The sequence below is a fragment of the Aplidium turbinatum genome, chromosome 10, assembly GCF_918807975.1.
Source record: "Aplidium turbinatum chromosome 10, kaAplTurb1.1, whole genome shotgun sequence".
Taxonomy (NCBI): Eukaryota; Metazoa; Chordata; class Ascidiacea; order Aplousobranchia; family Polyclinidae; genus Aplidium; species Aplidium turbinatum.
This window is the reverse complement of record NC_137481.1, coordinates 21,003,048-21,023,159: the sequence shown is the minus strand read 5'-3', so window position 1 is coordinate 21,023,159 and position 20,112 is coordinate 21,003,048. Positions and strand designations below refer to the sequence as shown.

Below are 20,112 nucleotides of genomic sequence, written 5' to 3'. Positions count from 1 at the left end.
TCTGACAAAGAAAAATAAATTGAATTGAATTGAAACTAAAAATCGATCACGATATGTCATAGTTTGTAGAATTGAAGCTGGCAACACCCTTTTATCGAAAGAAAAGAGCTTAGAAAAATAGAAAGGTTCCAGTCTAGCTTCAACTTTGTTGGAGTTAATGTTTTGATATAATTGACCTAGTCTAGCTGTGTGGGAGTTTTGTTAATTGCGAAGAAACCTACAGTATCATGCATTGATATTTGTGACTGAGGGTCTGTAGATTTTAAGCCGCCGTAATATGAGACATGGCTTTATCTCAAGTTACAAACGGTGAATATCATGCATGAACAGTTCAGTTCAGTTTATTTTTTGTTTTGTTGGCGAAAAAGAAAGACACAAAAAGCAAAAAGACAATAAACACAAATAATTCGCACAACAAGGATGGCAGCGAAAGACTAAAAGGTCACCAAAGTCAGCTGCCACCCAAATATTTAAACAAAAGACCCAAAATTAAGAACATTAACACATATAATACGGTATAATATATAGCACAATACCAGCACTTTAATTTGTAAAAATTAACAATGGAATTAAAAATACATTAACAATGGAATAACACAGGGCAACATAAAAAAAACATTGTGTAGAGAAATAAGCGGATGATATATACGTTTCAGGAGTGATCATTGTACAAATTCTTTAATAAACATTTATATTTAAATTTAAAAACATTATAAGACTTTTCTTTTATTTCTTTTGGTACTTGATTCCATAGTTTCACTCCATTAAAACATAGCGTCTTCTTACCAGAGTTTGACGTTGTAGAAAGTAAATATAAATCATTTTTTTAGTTCTGACGGGTTTTATGACGGTGAATTTCATTTACAAAAATAAAGCAGCCAGCAAAGGCCCGGGGCAGCATTTTGTGCACATGTTTGTTCATAAATTTTGCAGTTTCTAATTTAATAATATTGTCAATTCTGTAAATATTGCTACTGTAAATATTACAGTAAATATTGCTATTGCTACGTAAGTTATGAAGGTGAAAAAGCACTGCTGTGCTTGCAACGCCATTATTTTTATTATAGTAAATTTGCTTTAACGAACCTATATGCCTCAACTTATTTTTTTATCTTTGTTTAGATGTCATAATCAAAATATTGGGGTGCAAGTTATTGTGTCCCCTAAACACTTTGTACCCCTATTTCGTACCCTAAAAAAATCGAAAAAAAAAATACAACAGAGCCAAAGTTGCTGATCAGAGTTGCCACTAACATTTCAATATTTCTCTCGATCTTTTCAGGGAAAGAAATTGGTTGCAGGCCTCGAAGTTCGATTTGTTGAGAGCAGACAAACGTGTCTGGTCCGAGTAGCTAGGCTATCTCAGCGCACAAGTTTAGTCTCATGGCGGACACACCAGTTTTAATGTCAATCGTCATGCTTAATTACTTTATCTTGAACAATAAATTTAGAAGACTTTTTAAAATTTCAGCAAAGTCACTCTGAAAGGCTTTCTTCAGACCAACGACCTGCGCTCAACTTCACATTGATGAAAACATTTTTTTAAAGAAGTATTGTATAACTTTTAACAGTTTTTTTTTTAACTGAATCAGTGGCTTGTGCGATATTTGTCTGGCTGGTATTCCCAAAGATGTGAGCTCGATACTACATAGAAGCGCTTTTCTTTAAACTAAAACTGCTAAAAACACTGCCTAAAAGTCAGGGTTCGACCTTAACTTTTTTTCGCACTGGCCAACCGGACCAGTGGCTCACCATTTGCACTGGTCCGCATGAGATCGCACTGGTCCGTCCCGTTTACTAATAAAAACAAGATTGTCGTGGGAAGCACGAGGCCAACCCAGGGAAAACCTTAAAACGACAATAATGAATGGTGGCAATAACATGGAAATATACAATAGCAATAACAGATTAACAGTAACAACAGTTTATCTAGGCAAGACATTCAATCTACGTTGAGTCTTAAATCTACTTAAGGCTCTTCTTCAATTTCTGCATCCGATGATGGAACGATCACGGGTCATAATCGGAATCCGATGTGTGTTTGTCTGGCCTTGTAAACACATAACCAGCGTCGGGCCTTCTTGACCTCACAGATGAATCGTTTTCCAGCCATAGATGTATGGCAAGTTTGGGGTCGAAATCTTTTACTTCTGCTGACTGTAGCTGGATGGTCAGAAGATCTGTTTATTAAGTTAATTTGATGCCTCATCACTCACATGCTCTCTAGCACAATCTTAACATTTTTATGCATCAAATCTCTTGAGAGTACCGTACTGTACTAGGCTACCAGATCTCACTTGTTGTTGCGATTACCCTTTTTCTTACGATTTAACACTGTCACGTGATGTTGCTATTGCTTTTTTCTGACGATGTAACACGTGATGTTGCAATTGCCTTAACATGCACAGATCACGTGTTTTGTTGTTTGAAGAGAAGCGCAAACGAGAACCACGCACTCTAAACGATCAAACGACATAATACGGTGATATTTTCGCACTGGACAGTCGGACCAGTGCGAAACGACTCATACTGGTCCGCAGGGAACTCGCACTAGACATTGGCCAGAGGACCACTGCTAAGATCGAACCCTGAAAGTGAAACCATCTTTTTTAAAGAAGTATTGTAACTTTTTACAGCCACCAAACTAACTTGTTGAGAGCAAACATGTAATTTGTCGTTCGGCAAACACGGTCACATCCTCTCATGACAAACGGAAAATTACCCAGAGAAATTCTCAAATTCCAGCAAGTTAAAAAAAACTGAGGAGCACCAGCCAGAAAATTATCGTACTCGCCACTGATGCACTTGAATAAACTTGTTGAATTTAGAACTTATATGGGCACTTTTTTTTTCTCGTCTTTTGCTTTGAAAGAGAAAAAGAAAAAAAATACGTATGTAGTGACGTCATGACCGGTCAAATAGTGTTTCAGATTAAAAGACCGGAGCCGGTCAAATAGCCACTGCCTTGTTTTTCCGTGTCATGTGAGCAAAAGTGATGAAGAGCAAGTAGGTTCATCATATTTATTCTCACTTATAGAATTTTCCCTGGGCCTTTTCTTTCTTACTGTAATACCAAAACTTAGCCTATTTGTAATTGTATTTTAATCTAATTTTGTAACCAACCTTATCAATATTACTCGGAGATCAAAGCCAGACATTGTGACGTAAGACTTGAACTAAATTGCGCTGATTAGTGTAGAAGTAGGTACTCCCATCCATTTTTAGCGAAGAATTCACCTAAATTGTTACTCTGATTCAATGTCACCAATCGTTGAAGCAACGTAAAAATCCAAAGCTTTTCTGCTTAAATGGAAGCTAAGAGATACAGTATCAACATTTTCTAGATGCGCGCTAGAATGTCCTGGAAATTATATTCTTGCACCAATTGTTTGTGCTATGCAATGAAGACGTCAGGATTAGAAATGTTTAAGCCAAGGATTCAACCTATTTCGTCCCCAGATCACTTTGTACCCCGATTTCAGGGGACAAAATAGATTGCATCCGTGCACACGAGAGACACTACATACTTCTGCTACGGTACCCGCTACTTTCATCATCATAATCCATCGTCGGTTTGTTCCCCACTAGTGGGGGTGGCCGATTGTTTCCGCGCAGCAATTGTGTTAATCCCTTTTCTCCATTTCACCCTGTCCCTTGCATCTTCCTCCTTCAGTCCGACTTTTTTAAACTCATCCTTCACTTGTTGTTTCCACGTTCTTCTTGGACGACCGCGTTTCCTCTTCCCATCCACCTTTAGATCTAGTGCTTTTCTAAGAAAACTTCCTTCCTCCCTCCTTATCACATGTCCATACCATCTTACTCCATTTGCCTTTGCCAGTTGGTCTATGGTCTCTCTCATCTCTAGCATATCCAACAATTCTTCAGTCCTTTTTTCCCTTCTCGTTTTCACCCCACACATTGCTCTCACCATTGACCTTTCCGTTCTTCTCAGGATTGCCAGTTCACTCTCTCTCAGTACCCATGTCTCGCTACCATATAGCATTGCAGGCCGCACACAGCTCCGATATACTTTTCCTTTCATCCTTAGTGAAAATTTTCTGCCATACAACATTTCCCCACATTCCCTGAACTTTGCCCAGCCCAATCTTGCCCTTGTTGTCACCGCTGCTTCACATCCACCACTTCCATTTATCCGATCACCCAGATAACAGAAGTCTGTCACTGTTTCGATGCCATGGCAGAACTCATCATCATGGCCTTCCACTTCATTCCTTCCTTTACTGCATTTCCCACAATAAACAATTTCTTTTCTTTCCAATTTAAATTTCAAAAAGTATTTTTATAGGAACAGTGAGTGAAAAAAATCAAAGCAGAAATCTTTCAACAATCGTAGGAAAAATCAAGTCGTGTTGATACCGACAAAAGTGACACCAACACCGGTCACGACTTCGGGGATGAATTTTTTGGTGTGTTATTGTCATCATATGAAACGTTAGTATGAAAAAAAAACAATTATAGAGGCCTTTTATCAGACAGAAGCAAGTCCTTGATCTTTCCCAGTACTCAATTTAAAACATCTGTTCATTAATGGCAATACCACCAATCCACCATTCCTTCCAGTGCTGCGGTGGAGAAACTTTTTTTTGTTGGAAAAGATTTGCAGAAGCCACAGCGGGCAGGACTCAGCGGCTCGAATTTAAAAATGCTTGTATTTTTGAAAAATGCATTGCAATAAATTTACCCTAAAACGTGTTTTCTATAACTATGTTGAAATAGCAATGTAAACAAATGATATCATTCGTTTCCAAGGTAATTTTGACATCACAAAGTGCTGTGTCTTTTTGAAAGAAAAGGAGAAGTAGAGGTAGGGTGCGCTACTTTATATCGAGTAGTGCCGTTACTTTAGCCCGAGTAGTGGTAGCAGGTAGTGCACGCTATTTTTAAAGTAGCACATGCTCACCTCTGACAATATTCAGTCTAAAGTACTAAATTCCAGTTTGTGAAATTGAAATAAAAAAGTGGTTGTATGTTAAAAAGCTACTGCTTCCAACTTGACTGGTTCCACTTGAAGGAAGTTTATTTTCAGTTTAACTTTTGATGTGTTTCTTTTATTCAGTCGGTTTTTGTGAATATCCTATCATTTTAGATTGATATAATTACTCTGCAAGATGCAAACTGCTGAAACAATGCCTGTTAAAAAACGAACATTTATACAAAGAGATTACTCCCATGGCATGACAGTTCGTTTCCAAACAAGATTTCCTCCTGAACTAGACAATCGGGTAAGTAATATATATATATTTATAAGATATTATATAAATATAAAAATATTACAGTATAGACCAGGGGTGGGGAACCTTTTTAGTATTGCGGGCCACATAAAATGAGAAATAACACAGGCGGGCCACTAAAAATTTCAAAATTTTGTCCAAGTTTTCTGGAACATTTTGCCTTCATCACCAATCTTTCTTTTCTTTCTAGAAGCCATCATACAACGTAAACTTTTGCTAATTTGAGAAGTAGGCTACTCTGCAAAACACTTTTCACAAATGGTGCCGCCATAACTGACCGATTTAACAATAACTGGTCACATTGTGACGGTCACATTGTGACGTACACATTGTTGTTACAAATGGCCTTCTATGATGGATTACCTAGTCATAGAAGGCCATTCGCAATATACCGAGAATGCAGAGCCTACTTTTTTTGAGCTGTTTCAATATATTTTGGGTAAAGAAATTTTGACGCGGGCCACATGGAACAGTCCCGCGGGCCGCAGGTTCCCCACCCCTGGTATAGACTAACTAATTAAAATAATTTACTGTGAAGATTAGCATGGACAAGTCATGCATTTCTTGAGGTTTCATGGTGGATAAAATCATCAGATGCAACAAATATATATATTATGATTTAAATAAACAATAATGCTACAAGATGTGCTCACTGCTCAATGTCAAGCCAAAAAGCTAAGCAGAGCAAATTATATCAAATATATATAGTTATTGCTGTACTTTCTAAAACTGTCACCTTAAAAGGGAGATCATTAGAAGGTTCTTATTCAAATTAAGGACCTTCTGATGATCTCCCTATTAAGGTGAAACAGGCTGTAATGGTTTTAGAAAGTAATAACTACATTTGATGTATTCATATATATAGAAGTAAATATGAATTACATATATACATATTTTATATAATATGTAGCATATACATAGGTATCGATTTTGAGGGCAGTGCTGCCGCAGGTCTCAATTTCGATAATAATTATAATGAACTTTTCCATGTCAGTTTTTGCTGTAAATGTTTTTTCATCCTGCACTTTATTTACAATTGCTGCATTTTATTTCTGAAATATGTATTGTATAGTCCATGCGTAAATTTCCGATTTTGGTGGCAATTTCCAACACTTTGCGATGGAAAAAGATTTTTAAAAAAACTGAACAGTGCATTTGAGAATAATGTTTTCACAATTTGTGCAAATTTTATCGTTTTGTGGTAACTATGTCACTTGTTTTTCGCTTTTGAAGTCATTTTTTTAAGAAAAACTTCCCTTTAAAAAAAGAAAAATGGCTTCCTGATTTTATGATGATAATTCTGTTATTTTTTGTGCAGTGGAATTTTCCAAAGTTGACAACCTTTCGGTTTTTCTACAATTTTTTTTTTTTTTTTAGTTTGTGGGTAGCTTATTTTTGGCGTTGTTTTTACCTGTTTAAGTTTTTTAACAGAAATCAAGATTTTTTTTGTCATAGGCTAGTTAACATTGTCATCCTTTCTTTTCAAGATAATTATTGCGCATAAAGCTATAAATAAATGTATATAATTCTTAAAATAAACGTTATGTATGGACTGCATGGGTCTACTACTATTCGGCTAGTTCCCTATTCGGCTACAGTCCAATTCGGCTAGTTCCCTATTCGGCTACAACGTCACTATCAAAGCAGTTAGAATTACTAGGGTAGGCCAGTCCGTGGTGCATTCCCAGGTCCAGCGTCAATGCAGGTAAACAATGGTTGCGATTATTACAATTCAAGTACTTGACATTTCTTGGCACAACATTTTCTCAAATGATCAAAATATAGTCATCATAACACACATTATTACCTGATCATAACTCGCAATCCACACTTGTTGCCGCACAAGTGTGGATGCGAGCCTTGCATTTCTCATCACGTCGAGAACAACGCCAGTATTTCTTAAGCCTGTCGTCATTTTTATTTTTTAATTCGTCATTTTTACATTGATTCAACGTCTGCAGACGTTGAATCAATGTAAAAATGACGGATTTTGCCGTCTGGGAAGGCACTCAAAGGTAAACACTTGATAAAATGCAAGAATGCAAAAGATACGATATTGTGGAATAAAATACAAAATTTTCTAAATAAACAGAAGAATCGGGCATACATCTCTCTGAGGTTATAATTTGTCTGGTCTGGAACAAATCCAAACTGTGCTGTTGAAATTTCCGATTTTAGTTTTGGTCTCAATCTCATCATTATGATTCGGAGTAATATCTTTGTTAGACGATTCACAAGGCTAATTGTTCTGTGGAGTGAGCATTCTGTTGCTCCGGTTTTCTTTGGTAAAGTAATGTATATCATATGGAATGTACCATATCACTAGGGATGTTTCCGGTGTCATACATATGATTTAAGATCTCAGTGGTTAGGTCTAAACCCCACTCATCTGAAGCTTCGATAATTTCAACCACTATATAAAAGAAACGACGATATTGTAGAATAAAATACAAAATTGTCTTGAATTTGGAATTTTGTAATAGTTGAGGATTCTAATATATTCTAAGTTTGCATACTGACGGTGACGTAGGATACATGTCGATTTTATGTGAGCAAACATTTCAATTCAACATATTCAATAGCGCCACAGTGCTCCGCACCTAAATATCCTGACGCCACAGTGTGCGCGCCTATTTGACCAGCGCCTAATAGACGTGGACCCAGAGCTACTGATGCTTTAGTATATGTACAACATACAAGTTTTATTTGCTCGGTTCTTTTTTTCTAGTTCATATCCAAAACTTGGATGGAGAGGTTTTTTTTTCAACCATATACACTACATACATAACTCAGCAACAATACTGCATTTAAGATTAGAACACAAAAGTGAAATAGAGCAAATGTTTGCTTTATTTTAATTTTGTGTTATAATGTTAAACGTCGTGATGTTACTGAGCTATGTCTGTTCATATCCAAAAATCCCGATGGTTGATATGTTTTTCGCAATTTAATTTTACAACATATGTATTAAAATAAACCTGAGAATGAGATGTTACGTTATTGTCATGACATTCTTTTCCAGATTGATCATGATGCATTTGTGAACACGATTGACCAACTCAACCAAATGTATGCGCAAGCTGAAAAAGTCAGTGCCGAAACTTACTGTGAAGGATGTCTGGCATGCCTCACTGGTTATCTTGTGTACCTTTGCATGGATACGCATTCTAAGAAAGTACGTACTTACTTTGTTTTTGTCAAAGACGGTAATGTACAGTACATTTAATTAAGAGAAACGACTATAAAGCCTGTACTATCTGAATTGTAACCACAGAACGCAGTTAGCTGAGGAGAGTAGAAGAAAATGGTGATCCATAATCATCAACCTTCAAAGCCAATAACTCATCTTTGTGCACGAAGAAACCACAAGCGACGCTAGGTCAGCTCTCGGGGTGTGCGCTTGAGCGACATTTCAATGACAGATTTTCATTTAAAAGCACCTAGAAGATGGAAATGGAATATTTCACAGACAACAACACTTCAACGATTGGAAACTGAACTCTGCCAATTTCGGTAACTGGGCCTGTGTCAGTGGTTTAAAGCTCCCCCCAATCAGAATTTTTCTCAGTCCAAGGAAAAACAAAATTTGCAGGTACTTTGAATTACGTGTGGTACATACATTTGCTTGGCCAGTAATGTCATTGCTCGCTCATACAGTGGCCAATAAGATCTTTGAGGTAACCGCCATTTCTAATAAGTATTATGGTGCAACTGAGATCTTGTCAATTAAGATGGGTTTACTTGACTTAGGCCGGCATGTGTTGCACTCGACCTCAGCAGAGTCTGAAGCATTTTACTTGTCCCGTTAGCTCAGTGGTTACGCGCCGGGCTTAAGATCACGCAACGCTGGTTCGATTCTCAGGCCCAGGGTGTGCGCTTGAGCAACGCATTCCAAGGACTGCTCTCCATTCAGCAACACTTCAACTAGCGGAAACTTTACTCTGCCAATCTCAGTAACCGGCCCTAGATCAAAAGCTTTTGCAAGTAGGCTATGCAAAACTATCAAATATGATTTGACTCTCGGAATGTGCGCTTGAGCAACGCATTCCAAGGACTGCTCTCCATTCAGCGGCACCTAGTGAATGGAATAACACCCCGGCAACCACATTTCAACAATCGGAAAACTTCACTCTGTCAACCTCGGTAACTGGCCCTGCGTCAAGAGCCTCTACAAGTATGCGAAACTACCAGGAATAACTTATCAAGCCGAGGATAAAGATTCAAACCCAAACCATTATCACTGAAGTGCGCTTGTCAACAATACAGTTAGCTATTGCCATTAAATGTTTTCTTACCAAGAAACTGTATTGCCTTGAATAAGCATTTGACCATTTCTTGTTTTAGATATTTGAGAAAGCTGGAAGGTATATTCATGAACAAAACAAAACTGTATTCTGGCCACATGGCGTTATTATGAAAGACCCATTCGAGAATGGCTTAAGATCGGTAAGTTTGTGTCCTTCCCAGACAGAAAATAAGCCGTTTTTTACACGTCTGCAGACGTTGAATGAATGTAAAAAACGGCTGATAATAATTTCATTGGGTCTACTGATTTGTTGTGTTGTCGTTCGAACTGTTTCATTCTCTCTCTCTTTTTTTTTTTTCCTGGGAAGATGAATTGTCGTACGTATATATATTTTGATGGTGGGTCCTCCAAGATATCTTTCACTTCCTCATTCTTGTTTATTATTGTTTTCAATTCATTGTTCGAGCAGTTTCTTTGTCACAAGATGCCCATCATTCTGCTACATCAAGTTGGTTCGTTTGTAAATTATTCAGGCTCATTGGCAATTATTTATTGGTGATTTTAACTGGGGCACCCAGTTAAATTGTCTTTACATAGATGGTTGTAGTCTTGTCTAGGTTAGACAGACTGTATCAGTTTGTTGATTGTTTGATAATGTACTTCTGGAGAATGTTGTATGTTTTGATCTATCTTTTATTTTTGCTGCAGATCGAAATGATAATATACGACACCGGAGAGTGATGAGGACAGTCAAGAATTTTAACAAATTGGTCAATTCATTAAGATTTCATTTTTGTCTTTTTTACTTTCATTCCTTCTTTTTGTCCATGTCCAACACGTGTGGGATAACGAAGTTACAATGTTTCTCAAAGTAAAACCGGATGAAGATTCCTCTTTTGTTGCGGTAGTAAACACGCTGCCGGTACTTTTAACTTTTATGAAAGAAATCGTCTTCAGTTTTTGCTATGTTAATGATTTTAAGCACATCCTCAACCGTGAAAAAGAAAACAACTATTGAGGCTTGGCCGCACCGCCAGAACTATGTGTTTTAATATTGCTGATATGATGAAGTCGAAAGTGTTCATTTTATTGATTGTGGAAACATGAACAGACGAAGCTTCTTCACATTTTTCGTCTTGTGAGATTATCTGTTCCACTCAAGCTTTTATCCCATTTTTCGTGAATTTAAAATTCGCATCGCCAGCGAGCACCGCGTCATCGGCATGTGCCGCTCCAGCCGCTGTACCTAAAAAATGACCGTTGTACATTAATTCAATACATGTAGACGTTGAGTCAATGCAAAAATGCGCATTTTGTCAGCTAGGTCGTTTAATCTTCTGTCAGGTTCTGTTCAAATACCATATGGCACCATTTTATTGTTTCCTTCCCCCTTCACTGACGGAATGGCCCGTTTCGGTGAGTCCGATCCCTATTTGGTGATTTTTTCAATTTTTTTTTTTAATTATCGAGTACCGTAGCCTAATTATCATTGCCGTTTTAGGGTTAGAGGTCAGGAACTCACCGAATCGGACTCACCGAATAGTAGCAGACCCCTTCACTGACGATTTTTAACCTATGTAAAAATATATTGACCTTTTCTACCTTGTTCTAAAGTGCGTCACATGATTCTGGAACAGCTCCTTTTCAATAAATAGTGTTTTACAGCATCGAGATTTTAACCTTGTTTTTTTGTAGTAAAATGTTTCATCACAGAATGCTATCAATTAGTGACAATGAACTGCAAGGTAACAAAGTACTTTTGATTGGTGAATCCAGAAAGTTCTTTTGCTGCGCATGTGTTGTGAATCTTAGATGCAAGCCCCGCAATCCCGCATGCATCTTTTGGTTAAGTTTACTCTCACGCATTTGTGTTGCTGCACTGGAGAATGGTTATGTGTATTTTAAGTTTAAAGCTTTGTAACAGTATAACTTAAACTCTCAGAGATCTGTCGGTTGGAGGCTACCCCGCTTGTTCTCACAACCTTTTATGATCAAGACGTATGTTGACATCGGCTGATAGTTAACTCTGACACGTCGTATTTTGGACTTTTTGAATTACCGTACCAATGCATCAGCTTTTAATAACTCTTTTGTGCAACTATGTCTTTGATGGGCGATGGACTTTCTCTGGCAAATGAGACTGAGTCTCATCAGATTATATTAAGCCGGAAAACTTAGAGGGCCAAACGTAGCAGGAAAAAACCCAATGGCTACTACAACGTGTTTCTCACCTGTCGGGGTGCAATGAACTTACATGATTACTATTGCACTAATCGTTCAAAGAAAATGATGCAGGCCTAATTGTGTGTACAATGCAGACTCGCAGTACGTGGATAGTGTTCTATTTTTTATCAGTCACAGGTGTATTCTGAATAATAATTTCGTTGGAATGAAGCATCTAATACAATTTATAGGCTGCTCAGATACAACAAAGATTGGTCATTTTCTAGGAATATCAATAAAAAATAATCCATTGATGAATTTAAATCCATAAGAACGTTCGTCTCACACGGCCTAAATAGAATTGTTGCATCTTTTTCTTTCATATGATTTGCAACACATTAAACAACGCGTCAAGCAATACAGTACTTTAACAAAAGGGTTAAGATCCTAATGATGTATACTGTATAGTACCGGTAGGTCAATTTTTCAGTAATCTACCAAGGTATAATTTAGCACTGATAACTTGCAACATGCCAGCACAATAGAATATGAGCTCCAATGATATCGAGATATTACAAGCATGAGTGTCAGGATCACAGGTAGGGTACATTAGTCCACTGCGGTGCAGAAGATGTTACTACATGCTCTGCTTTTGTGGAGAACCTCCCTTGAAATTTATTCTCACTTTTTTCACCACAATCCCTTGGTATCAACTTTACAGGCCCGCTGATGTTTAATTTTTATGAACAATGTCACATCAGCGAGACAGCTCCGTTTTCCACTAACTCTTCAATGGGCTTGTAACGCATAAGATGTTGCGCACCAACTTCCAAATCCACCCGGTCAGCACCATGTTCATCTGTTTCGGGGTCGACTATCAAACCTTCTTCTTTGCGGTAGACACGGAAAAACACATAATGATCCAGGTTCGGTGCAGGTACTGTGATAGAAGTGAAACTTATTCATAAAAAATGTTGATATAAAGTAGCGTAGGTTTCTGTATTCAAGTTTTAGTTAATAAAGTGAAAACAGAACATGTAGTGATAGTTTCTTACATCACAGTACCGTATTATATATAATATATTATATTACCTCTTTCATGCAAATTCAGGTTTTGTAAGTTTCTTGGCATGTGCTTTAAAGCCGATGCCTTTAAATGGGTGTCAATGTTGCTTGAAAATCTAAAAGCATATCGGAATTTAGTTGAATGAGACAGTACGGTAACTTAACAGCAGTAAAAATAAGCTAAAATAAATTCTGTGTAAGATACTATCACTGCAACAGCCAAAGTTACGAAGTCCTATGTCTAGTAATCCAGAATATCTTTAAAAAGTATCTACTGTAATTTTCTTTCAGTTGCGAATAAAAATTTGAACCGGTGTACTATTCCAAATGTTTGCCCCATAATATTTACTTAAGCGTGAAAGTTTAATAGATCTGTATCGACAATAACAACATAAGTTTGTTGAGTTTCTGGTAGTCAAGTTGTAAGTTTTGTTGCATTTTTGAAAGTAATTATTAAAAAGCGTCGGGTAATTGAGCATTGCTATACTGGCGGTTAAATATGGCGATTTTAAAACTAAACAAATAGGCTGCAAAGTACTGTATGGTGCAACGTATATTACAGTCGGTTACTTCCAAAAAATGCGACTAAACTTATGACGCGTTTAAGAGAAAATATGAATGGAAACGTTTCATACATACTCTTTCGCAAATGCAAACTCTTCTGGTGACAATCTTGAGACGTCGTTTTCTCCTCTTGTCTTTTCTTTCTCAAGGAGCACAGCTGCGTGCTTCTCTATCTTCTCCAGACGACACCTTAGATAGCTGCTCAGCATGTAGCGGATACGATCCAATTCCAAACGATGTAAACTGATCTGCTCAGGAATAATACATTTTTTAATTTGTTGTTAAAAAAAAATTAGGTGCAATGCATTTTATGATTGATTGTGGGAAGATTTACCCTTGGACTGAGGAGACTCTTTGGAAGCTTAACCTCACAGTTTCGCTGCTTGTAGAGGCTTTGAACCACTGGCGCAAGCTCGGCCACCATGATTGGAAAATTAAAGGTACCACTTGGTAAAGCGTTGCTTGTTACTACACAACACAATGTGCAGTAACAAATGGAACACAACAGATGGAAGCAGCACAGCAAAACTTCACATTCACTGAGTTATCAGCTCGCATTTTGCCACACTGTGTGCGTTGTCAAAACACATGCTCACCTTGCTTTAGATGAGGGTTGAAGTAACAACCTTCACAATGGTAGCCAGACGCTCTCACTATGCCAGAACAGCATTTAGAGATAAAGCCTCCTACCTTTATGTCACCTTTTTTTGCCCTTGTAATATTTTCTTCCATTTCTTGTATCTGTTCAATCATGCACTCAACAATTTCCGACTTGCACTCCATCAAGTTTGGAGAAAGCTTTTCATTAATCCATGCCTAGAATAAGTAATACATTATTGTTTTACATACAGTATATATTGTTTGACTGCAGTTTGCACATATGCAATAAAATACTTTCATGAGCCTGTTATGCAGGAGACATGATTAATATTTTTTTGAAATGCTTATGTTTAAAACTATTTTTACATTACGAACTGATCAAATGAAATATTCGTCGTCGTCGTCGTCTGAGCTTCTGGGGCCGAGGGTCTATCCTTTTACCACCCCAGATTCACGATGTTCCCGGACTACACTGGAAGGCTGCTAGAGAGCAGCCAGTCTTTAGTTTCATCATCCATGACGCGCAGACCTTCCACTCTGTTAGGTGGCTTGAAGATGGTACAGTCATTGATGATGTGGTCTGCGGTCTGTTCCTCGGCACCACATTCACAGGAGGAGGAAGAAGCCATTCCCCATTGGTCCCAAATGGAATATTAATGTTATTGTAGGATAAGTATTGATCCATTGATTAAAAATAAAAACTTAATTCACTCCTATACAAAAGCAATCACTGAAAACCAATTTGTCAGTATATTTGCAAGCACTTAATAGGTATTATATATAGTATGTTAATTAATTGTTGATGCAATCACAGAATTTCCGACTACCGGTATGTATCTTGTACCTCTTCAAGTTTTAGGAGTACTTGAGCTGACGTTAAATGCTCTTCTTCACTGTCTTGAGATATTCCACTCTCATCAAATAAATCATCCATAATTGCATACAAAACTGTCAAAGTATCTGAAAATTGAAAGAAATCAACCATAACAAGGCCATAAAGTCAAACTAGAAAAAATTTGGTCTTTTGTCAACTTTAAAAAATTTCCTGAGCTGCCCTCCTATAGAATTAGCCACCTTGGTCAATATGACGTCATCAAACGACTGCAACTATTACTAAGAAAAAAGAAGGTGAACAAAAAGCGGCAGAATGGAGGTGATAAAGCAGAATGGATATGGATTTTGACAATTTTACTATGTTTTTACAATAAAAACATTAAACCAACGTCAAGTGTTCAATATAAGCCCCTAGAATGACTTAAATTTCTCAAATTTGCATCAATTCAACTAAAAATTTACCCAATTAAAGTGTAACATAAAAACTATGAAACGTTTGCCACTAAATGTACTGTAGCTTTCTCATTTTTACTCGAATTTTAACAGTTTTACCATCGTTCGAAAGCACGATCGTACATCTACCATAATAAATTAGCCATAAGTACCAAATAAGCACTACCTTCATTTGGTACTGACTAAAACTTCACCAACTTATACCGATTTTCAGCAATTTAATTTTTACAATAAAAATACCAATCTAATGCAAATGGAAAGAGTATGTTTAGCTTTATGCAACTGAAAACTTTCACGTTTATATCTTATCTACAAAACAGCCAATCGTTGTTCAAACGTAATTGTTCAGCCACACTTTTTTCTTATGCATTGTAAAGGCGAATTGATCATTATTCAGTATTAAGCCACCCCCTGTTAGCCGTGATCGGTGAATAATGCTTCCACCAAACTTGCTGTAGCTTTCTCATTTCTGCTCGGATTTTTAAAATTTTGCTATTGTTGGAAAGCACGATCAGACATCTACCTGAATCAATTGGCTACAAATCCAAAAGAAGTACTATCTTTACCTTGTGATAACTTAAACTTCACCAACTTGTACCGATTCTCAGCTATTCAATTTTTACAATAGAATCATTAAACCTTTGCAAATTCAAAGAGTATGTCTTGCTTTGTCTGCAGTTATGGACCAGGGTTGCCAGACTGAAATTTGCAAAAAAAGGCCAAACTCACCAAGAAAAAAGGCCAACTTAAGGCCAAATAGGTAGAAAAAAGGCCAAAAATAAGCCAAACTCAAACAAGATAAAATAAGCATTGTAATCACGGTTTTCAGACTATGAAAAGGTCTTAATGCAAAATAATACAAAAAAAAAGACCAAAACAAGGAAAATATTAGATAAAAAGGCCTAATGGATACCGGTATTTGCCTGTTTATATTAAAAATAATGAAATATACAAAATTACATATATTTAACAAATTTACTTATATTTTATTGGATTATTGAAGAATTTCTTTTAAATAGTTGGTTTATTCATTTTCTGATGAAATATACAAATTCTCACTGTTGTGCAATTCAATCATATTTGGGGTGCACTTGAAGTTTTTGCAACACATTTTTTCGTCCAACAGGTGAGAGCGAATTCTTATGACAACTTCCAATAGTTGAATTTGTGTTCTGTTTCTAGGCTTTGTTTTTACAGCAGTAACTAGTGAAAATGTTACCATGATACTTCTTCACATCACCAATGTGATCAATTGAGCACGCTATGGTTAAACTAAGATCCATTTCTGCTATTTTTTCTGAATCAGTGACTTCATGGACAAATTTAGTGAGAGAACTTTAAGAGGAGTTTGGTATTCTATTTAGGTGTTTTTTGGTTTTTTCATGTGTAGAAATGTTGCTTAGCTTTGGCAATATATTCACCTTGCTTGCACATTACACAGTAGCCTACTCGGCTGGCAAGCCGGCGGTTGTGTTAGACCAGTGGTTCTCAACCTTTTAACAGTGGGGGACCGACAAAATTTTAAAAAACTGTTCGCGGACCGGCAACCAAAGATCGTAGTGAATAGAATGAATATTTGAAACGTTTTGTTATCTAAAGTTGTTGTTGCGCACCATAATGCAAGGTTTTAGCATATGATTTGTATTCAGGACAAAAATTGGAATAAAACGGCAATCAAATCAACTCAAACAGAAAAATGTCAATCCATTTGCATACAAAATCAATGTCAGTGGAAAAATTTCCTACTGTTACGCTGCCAGTAGCCTATGTGAGGAAGACGAGATATCAAAGAAGTTTCTAAAACACGTAGCTCTGTTTCTGCATCCAGGCGATTTCTTTGCTTTGTTATTAAAGCAAGAGATGAAAAAGAATTGTCGTAGTTGAAACAATTTCCATCAATTCGATGGCACGAATTCGTTTGCAAGAGCTATCCAAAAGTGTTACAATGATGTTTTTCAAATCTTGACTGCAAAGTAGAAGCACAACATATTGTAATTCAATCAGACTTTCTTTTTCATGAAGACTAAGGTCGCATGTGTTGACATCATTCATCGATGCATGGATTGTTTATCCAAAAGTTTCCATGTCGAGGATCTTCATGTTACGCAAAATGATCGTCAAAATTGTTAACAAACTCTTTCAAGTGTTGACTCACAATGCTCAGCACCTCTTTTTACTTTTTTCACTACTCCATTTCACCAGCATTTTCCACAGCAAATCGGCTTGTCTTCATTCTATTCCGAAGCGTAATTTTCCGCATAGTCTTTGAAAAACAAGATCTTTGCTTTCTCAAACTCCGGTTTTGGCAAATTTCCATTGCAGGCCTGACTATCCCGGAACTGCAAATTTATCTAATTCCAAATTTTCGTCTCCAACGACTTTAAAAATTTTCAAAATCAAGGACAAAATTCCCCATTTGGTTATGTATTTCTGTGTTTCAAAACTTTTTGAAAACTACGCGCAATTTGTCACAAAAACATTATCAACGGCACCGAATTAGGTCGTCAAAAAGTTCACCTTTATTATCAAACAGTTTTACGTGGAGATATGTCAGTTTTACAGCTGTGCAATGTGCATATTTCACAGTGCAATCACAATTTTACAATATGCTAATGACTTCACATTAAAATAAGCTCTGCAGAAAGTAAGATCTTCTGCGGACCGGCAAAATAATTACACGGACCGGCACCAGTCCGCGGACCGGCGGTTGAGAGCCACTGTGTTAGACTACCGATCGATCGAAACGTGAACACGTTACGTTTCTGTTTAGGCTGCCTACTTTTGAACGTTGACATTATAATTCCAAAATAATATCTATAATATTCATATTTATCGATATTTTATGAATTGTACCAGATTTTAATAAATTGTGGCAAAAATAATTCTGAAATTAGCCCAAAAGGTAGCAAGTATAAAAGGACTGTAGCGTATGAGTTTTCATCAGCTACAGTGGTGACATCTGGCACCACTGGCTGCCTTAGCGGGTGAGCGCAGTCTGACTCGGCGCCGGCGTCACAACACGACTATTAAACAAGCATAGAACATGTATTGAACAATGGTGAATATGGTTTCATCTGGTAAGGTTACGATATATGAGAAATATTGATTATTAATGCATTTTGAAGAGTAAATTTAAAAAAAAGCCAAATTTAAGGCTAAATCTAGAAAAAGGCCAAATTTAAGGCCAAATCTAGAAAAAGGCCAAACGTATAATTTCTAAGGCCAACAGACTTTAAAAAGGGCCAAATTCGAGAACTTTGGCCTTAAAAAAGCCAATCTGGCCACCCTGTTATGGACGCTCTTGGCTTACCTCAGCGTTGCCAGATGGTGTTCCAGGACATCGATTTTGAAAAAAATGGTGTTTGTTTGTCATACCTTTATCCTGCATTGCGGGAAAGCGGACTTGAGCGCTATGCAGTGGTGTACACCTTCCGACGTACACCTGACCCACGTTGCAGTCGACGGAAATGTCTATTTCCGGTTGTCTACTCTACTTATGACTTAAATTTGGTACTACCCATTACTCGAAATCGATCACTATGGGTAGAAGCAATTATCGTAAAGTTTCTTGCCCAGAGAAACAACAGCAAGTGCGGGTGGCTGGAGTCGAACATGCAGGCTCTCGACTGCGAGCCCAACGCGCTAACCACTCGGCCACTGCTGCCGACGTGTAATTTAAAACGGCTTGGTGAAGAAAAAATTTTCTTCCACACCATCACAGATTTGGTGTAATTATGAAAATATTTGCTACTTTGTTGTAATGAAGTATATTTATTGTTGTGTTGCATTTATAAAACTGTATGTCCGTAATCCTAATCCGTTATCTTTGCTGATCTTTTGTCCGGCTGCTTTGCAGTGGCGTAGCCAGAAAAAAATTTGAGGGGGGGTCAAATATTTGATGAATTGAAGAGGACGACAAAGTATTTGATTTAAGCCATCGCCACCTGGTGTGCAGTGACGTATCCTGGTGGGTTGAGCAAGGGAAGCAATAAAAGTGGTGGGAGTTAGAGCGTGCCAAAGGCACGCGTATTCTACGGGGTCCGGAGGCATGGTTCCCTGGAAAATTTTTGCAAAATTACACTCAACTCAAATAATGGATTATAGCGCTTTCTGGAAACACTTTTGGGTAGGCTAATATTTGTATGAAATTTATTAGCAGATAAACAGCTATTAACTTAAAGGTAGCTCTTACACACGAACGGACAAAAACCGCGGCTAAAATTAGAGAACACCAAAAACTCAGCTACACAAAAACACAATAACTACACAAAAACCCAACAGAGTAAGCCATTCTGAAATTGCTTCGACAAATTAGTTAAAAGAAACGTAAATCGCGTAACTTTTGCGCGATTTACGAGTTGCAAAATTTATTGATGTCATTCTGTGTGTCTAAAACAAGTCCTTAGGGGTGTTAATAGCCAGATGTCTTGGAAAACGTTATAAATTTCTACAAATTTTGTTATATTTTCAACAAAGAGTTCAACATCGGAATCCAAACTTTGAAAATTTGGGAAGGCAAAAAAAGTTCCCGCGCTTTTCAAAGCAAGCAGCAAAAATTTCTCTCTCCAGGCCCAAATCAAAAAATGGACTCAAAAAAATAATTAAGGCCTGGAGAAAAGTTAATTCTAGAAAAAGCAAGAAGAAAATTTGATTGTAGTCATATCAACACCAAAACTATCAAAATCAACCAGGAAGTTGCAGAGATAATTAAACTTGAAAAGACCTTCAGTTAGGCTAGCTAAGAAGTCAGCAGTCATTGTTTGTTTGTTTTTTTTGCATTTACGAAGATAATCACAGCTGCCAGTAAAATCCTCAAGTTTAGAAGACAAAGTAAGTTAAAAGGACTCATTTTTGACTTTCTTACATTTTCTAAACCCAGCCATTATTTTTCACCCAACCGTTACTAATAACCTTCAACCCAACCAAGACCAATTT

At 37.1% G+C, this 20,112-nt stretch overlaps 2 protein-coding genes across 3 annotated transcripts; one reads left to right on the top strand and one right to left on the bottom strand.

Moving 5' to 3' along the window:
* Positions 1–5,082: 5,082 nt before the first annotated feature.
* LOC145778651 (golgin subfamily A member 7-like) lies at positions 5,083–11,747 on the top strand. Its single transcript, XM_082590187.1, has 4 exons — positions 5,083–5,243; positions 8,275–8,427; positions 9,597–9,698; positions 10,207–11,747. The coding sequence occupies exons 1-4, from the start codon at positions 5,130–5,132 to the stop codon at positions 10,237–10,239; spliced, it is 402 nt and encodes a 133-aa protein (XP_082446313.1). The 5' UTR covers positions 5,083–5,129; the 3' UTR covers positions 10,240–11,747.
* A 309-nt stretch (positions 11,748–12,056) lies between these two features.
* LOC145778650 (DNA replication complex GINS protein SLD5-like) lies at positions 12,057–18,520 on the bottom strand. Of its 2 annotated transcripts, none has more exons than XM_082590186.1 (6): positions 18,488–18,520; positions 14,735–14,850; positions 13,981–14,106; positions 13,366–13,538; positions 12,754–12,842; positions 12,057–12,601 (listed from the first exon to the last, which is right to left on the bottom strand). In XM_082590186.1, exons 2-6 carry the CDS (start codon positions 14,822–14,824, stop codon positions 12,414–12,416), a joined length of 666 nt encoding a protein of 221 aa, XP_082446312.1. In that variant the 5' UTR covers positions 14,825–14,850; positions 18,488–18,520; the 3' UTR covers positions 12,057–12,413. The 2 variants fall into 2 exon arrangements, with proteins under 2 accessions (XP_082446312.1, XP_082446310.1); XM_082590184.1 differs by lacking the exon at positions 18,488–18,520 and adding an exon at positions 15,744–15,855.
* Between the last annotated feature and the right edge of the window lie 1,592 nt (positions 18,521–20,112).